General features: G+C 47.7%; 1 protein-coding gene across 3 annotated transcripts in view; it reads right to left on the bottom strand.

The window, feature by feature from the left end:
- LOC135525610 (spectrin beta chain, erythrocytic-like) overlaps positions 1-5,000 on the bottom strand; it is a 106,421-nt gene that overhangs the window by 71,355 nt on the left and 30,066 nt on the right. For all 3 annotated transcript variants that reach the window (XM_064953332.1, XM_064953333.1, XM_064953334.1), the window contains one exon: positions 1,290-1,441. In XM_064953332.1, the coding sequence (XP_064809404.1) occupies positions 1,290-1,441 (152 nt within the window). The remainder of the gene's footprint in view (positions 1-1,289; positions 1,442-5,000) is intronic.

Here is a 5,000-nt window from a genome sequence, read left to right as displayed (position 1 = left end):
CCACTATGCCAAAGCACAGCCCCCACACCACTGGAGGGATATCTTCAACCACCAACTTACCATCCTGAGACAAAGCTGAGTATAGCCCGCAAAGATCTCCGCCACGGCACAACCCAAGGGGGGGCGCCAACCCAGACAGGATGACCACATCAGTGAATCAACCCACTCAGGTGACGCACCCCCTCAGGGACGGCATGAGAGAGCCCCAGCAAGCCAGTGACTCAGCCCCTGTAATAGGGTTAGAGGCAGAGAATCCCAGTGGAAAGAGGGGAACCGGCCAGGCAGAGACAGCAAGGGTGGTTCGTTGCTCCAGAGCCTTTCCGTTCACCTTCCCACTCCTGGGCCAGACTACACTCAATCATATGACCCACTGAAGAGATGAGTCTTCAGTAAAGACTTAAAGGTTGAGACCGAGTTTGCGTCTCTGACATGGGTAGGCAGACCGTTCCATAAAAATGGAGCTCTATAGGAGAAAGCCCTGCCTCCAGCTGTTTGCTTAGAAATTCTAGGGACAATTAGGAGGCCTGCGTCTTGTGACCGTAGCGTACGTGTAGGTATGTACGGCAGGACCAAATCAGAGAGATAGGTAGGAGCAAGCCCATGCAATGCTTTGTAGGTTAGCAGTAAAACCTTGAAATCAGCCCTTGCTTTGACAGGAAGCCAGTGTAGGGAGGCTAGCACTGGAGTAATATGATCAAATTTTTTGGTTCTAGTCAGGATTCTAGCAGCCGTATTTAGCACTAACTGAAGTTTATTTAGTGCTTTATCCGGGTAGCCGGAAAGTAGAGCATTGCAGTAGTCTAACCTAGAAGTGACAAAAGCATGGATTAATTTTTCTGCATCATTTTTGGACAGAAAGTTTCTGATTTTTGCAATGTTACGTAGATGGAAAAAAGCTGTCCTTGAAATGGTCTTGATATGTTCTTCAAAAGAGAGATCAGGGTCCAGAGTAACGCCGAGGTCCTTCACAGTTTTATTTGAGATGACTGTACAACCATTAAGATTAATTGTCAGATTCAACAGAAGATCTCTTTGTTTCTTGGGACCTAGAACAAGCATCTCTGTTTTATCCGAGTTTAAAAGTAGAAAGTTTGCTGCCATCCACTTCCTTATGTCTGAAACACATGCTTCTAGCGAGGGCAACACACACACACACATCATAAATACACACTGTTCACACGCACGCACACACACACACACAAACTACACACACACACACACACTACATCATAAACACACACTGTTCACACACACACACACACACACACTACACACATATACCCACGTACCAGTTTCTCTCCAGAGAGGAGCTCCAGTAGTTTGATGAGCATGCGTCCATCCCTGAGGTCCAGATACAGGTCAGAGATACGGCAGCTGACCCGGGACAGGATGGAGTTGACCCACTTAGTGAAGGTCTTCTTCTGGACCGCCTCACGCTCATCTGGAGGAGGAGAATACAGGGAACTAGCTCAGATATCACCACACAGTAATAACGCAGCAATAACCTATTAGTTACTGCTTTACTTATTTGGGAATCATTCAAACAAACATCACTAGGCAGAACACTGTGGAGTGTATGATGTATGAAAGTGTGTGTGCATGAGTGCATGAGTGTGCAATTCATTTTTTAAGCTTGAGAATAGACATGAGAATCCACAAGGCCTTTGTAAGTAGTCTTTTAAGTATGATCCTACTCTGAGCGTAAGAATGTCAGCAGCACTGTGACTTATGTATTACCAACCTGGATTCATGGGTAGACGTATCATAGTAAATACAAAATCCAGGACACTGAAATTAGTATGATATGTTACGTTTGGTATTGCATGTATTAATTTGTGGTAGTCATCATAAATTTCGTATAATATGTTACGAATTGCAACTCATACAATATGGTGCGAATTTTCATTGGAGAACCCTTTGAAGACCCTTTGAAGAACCCTTTTGGTTCCACAGAGGGTTCTACATGGAACCCGAAAAGGTTCTACTTGGAACCAGAAAGGGTTCTCCTATGGGGATGGCCAAAGAACCCTAAGAGCGTACGCCCACCCATCCACCCGACCAAACACCCTCCTTTCATTTTTGCCTTAATTAAGTAACCTTCTGTCTTATGTACTGTATGTAACCATGCCAAACGTAACATATCATCGTAATTTGAGTGTCCTGGATTTTGTTTACTATGTTACGTCTAATCTATGAGACCAGCCTGGGCTGACAACTACCCACCTGATGGCATTATGTCTCCCTACTGGTGAGCAGCAGGAGTTCACAGTCACACATTAAAGCCTCCTTCAACACTGCCTACGTCCCAAATGGCCCATTAGGGCTCTGGTCTAAAGAAGTGCACTACACAGGGAATAGGGTGCCATTTGGGACGAAGACACTGACAGATGTGCCTCCTACTCAACAACCAATATCCATGTGCTTAAAGTAATTTCATTGTGCTGTATATGACTCAGTCAAGTGCAAATGTGTAAATGTGTGTGTGTGTGTGTGTGTGTGTGTGTGTGTGTATGCGTTTGTGCGTGCGTGCGTGCTTGTGTGTGTATGCGTGTGTGTGTGTGTGTGTGTGTGTGTGTGTGTGTGTGTGTGTGTGTGTGTGTGTGTGTGGCCTGCTTGTGTTCCTTCCCCTAATGCTTGTACCATGTTTATCCCTGGTCCCAAATATAACAGTGCAAAATACTGCATCCTTAATGGCTTGCTCTATAAATGATTCAGGCCCTCAGGCTGTGGAGAACAGGGAGAGGGAGAGAGAGAGGGGAAGAAAGGAGAGAGAGATGAGAGAGAGAGGGAAGAGAGAAGAGAGAGAGAGGGGAAGAGAGAGAGGGGAAGAAAGGAGAGAGAGATGAGAGAGAGAGGGAAGAGAGAGAGAGAGGGAAGAGTGAGATGGAGAGAGAGACCGAGAGAGAGAGGGAAGAGTGAGATGGAGAGAGACCGAGAGAGAGAGGGAAGAGTGAGATGGAGAGAGACCAAGAGAGAGAGGAAAGAGTGAGATGGAGAGAGACAGTGAGAGAGGGATGAGTGAGATGGGGAGAGAGAGGGAGACAGGGAGGCATGGGATAAAAGGAGGGGCAACACACAGAGAGAGGGAGAGAGAGAGAGAGAGAGAGAGAGGGAAGAAAGGAGAGAGGGAAGAAAGGAGAGAGAGAGAGAGGGAAGAAAGGAGAGAGAGAGAGGGAAGAAAGGAGAGAGAGAGAGAGGGAAGAAAGGAGAGAGAGAGGGAAGAAAGGAGAGAGAGAGGGAGAGAGAGAGCCAGGGGGGAAGGAGAGAGACCGAGAGAGAGGGAAGAGTGAGATGGAGAGAGAGAGAGAGCTAGAGAGAGAGCTAGAGAGAGAGAGCTAGAGAGAGAGGAAGAGAGAGAGAGAGAGGAGAGAGAGAGAGAGAGAAAGAGAGAGAGAGAGGATACAGAGAGATGGTACAGAGAGAGGATGCAGAGAGAGAGGAGAGAGAGAGAGAAGAGAGAGGATACAGAGAGAGAGAGAGAAGAGAGAGAGGATACAAAGAGAGGGTACAGAGAGAGAGAAGAGAGAGAGGATACAGAGTGAGGGTACAGAGAGAGAGAGAAGAGAGAGAGGATACAGAGTGAGGGTACAGAGAGAGAGAGCGAGAGAGACAGAGAGAAGAGAGAGGATACAGAGCGAGAGAGAGAGAGAGAGAGAGGGAGAGAGAGAGAGTACAGAGAGAGAGAGAGAGAGAAGAGAGAGAGGATACAGAGTGAGGGTACAGAGAGAGAGAGAGCTAGAGAGAGAGAGGAAGAGAGAGAGCTAGAGAGAGCTAGAGGGGGAGAGAGAGAGAGAGAGAGAGAGAGAGAGAGAGGGGGGGGGAGAGAGGATACAGAGAGATGGTACAGAGAGAGGATGCAGAGAGAGAGGAGAGAGAGAGAAGAGAGAGGATACAGAGAGAGAGAGAAGAGAGAGAGGATACAAAGAGAGAGTACAGAGAGAGAGAGAGAGAGAGAGAGAGAGAGAGAGAAGAGAGAGAGGATACAGAGATAGCGAGAGAGAGAAGAGAAAGGATACAGAGCGAGAGAGAGAGAGAGAGGAGAGAGAGAGTACAGAGAGAGGATACAGAGAGAGAATACAGAGAGAGGGTACAGAGAGAGGGTACAGAGAGAGAGAGAGAGAGGATACAGAGTGAGGGTACAGAGAGAGAGGGAGCGAGGGGGTACAGAGAGAGAGAGAGAGGGTACAGAGACAGAGAGAGAGAGAGAGAAGAGACAGAGAGAGAGAGAGAGAGGAGAGGAGAGACAGAGAGAGGATACAGAGAGAGAATACAGAGAGAGGGTACAGAGAGAGGGTACAGAGAGAGAGAGAGAGAGAGAGAGAGAGATAGAGAGAGGGGAGAGAGAGAGTACAGAGAGAGAGAGAGAAGAGAGAGAGGATACAGAGTGAGGGTACAGAGAGAGAGAGAGAGAGAGCTAGAGAGAGAGAGGAAGAGAGAGAGCTAGAGAGAGCTAGAGGGGAGAGAAAGAGAGGGGGGAGAGAGGATACAGAGAGAGGATACAGAGAGATGGTACAGAGAGAGGATGCAGAGAGAGAGGAGAGAGAGAGAAGAGAGAGGATACAGAGAGAGAGAGAGAAGAGAGAGAGGATACAAAGAGAGAGTACAGAGAGAGAGAGAGAGAGAGAGAGAGAGAGAGAGAGAGAAGAGAGAGAGAGAGAGGATACAGAGATAGAGAGAGAGAAGAGAAAGGATACAGAGCGAGAGAGAGAGAGAGAGAGGAGAGAGAGAGTACAGAGAGAGGATACAGAGAGAGAATACAGAGAGAGGGTACAGAGTGAGGGTACAGAGAGAGAGAGAGGATACAGAGTGAGGGTACAGAGAGAGAGAGAGAGAGAGGGGGTACAGAGAGAGAGAGAGAGAGAGAGAGAGAGAAGAGACAGAGAGAGAGAGAGAGAGAGAGAGGAGAGGAGAGACGGAGAGAGGATACAGAGAGAGAATACAGAGAGAGAATACAGAGAGAGGGTACAGAGAGAGGGTACAGAGAGAGAGAGAGGATACAG

The sequence above is a fragment of the Oncorhynchus masou genome, chromosome 32 (assembly GCF_036934945.1).
Source record: "Oncorhynchus masou masou isolate Uvic2021 chromosome 32, UVic_Omas_1.1, whole genome shotgun sequence".
Lineage (NCBI taxonomy): Eukaryota > Metazoa > Chordata > Actinopteri > Salmoniformes > Salmonidae > Oncorhynchus > Oncorhynchus masou.
Note: the sequence above shows the minus strand (reverse complement) of the source record. Positions and strands in the feature narration are given on the sequence as shown.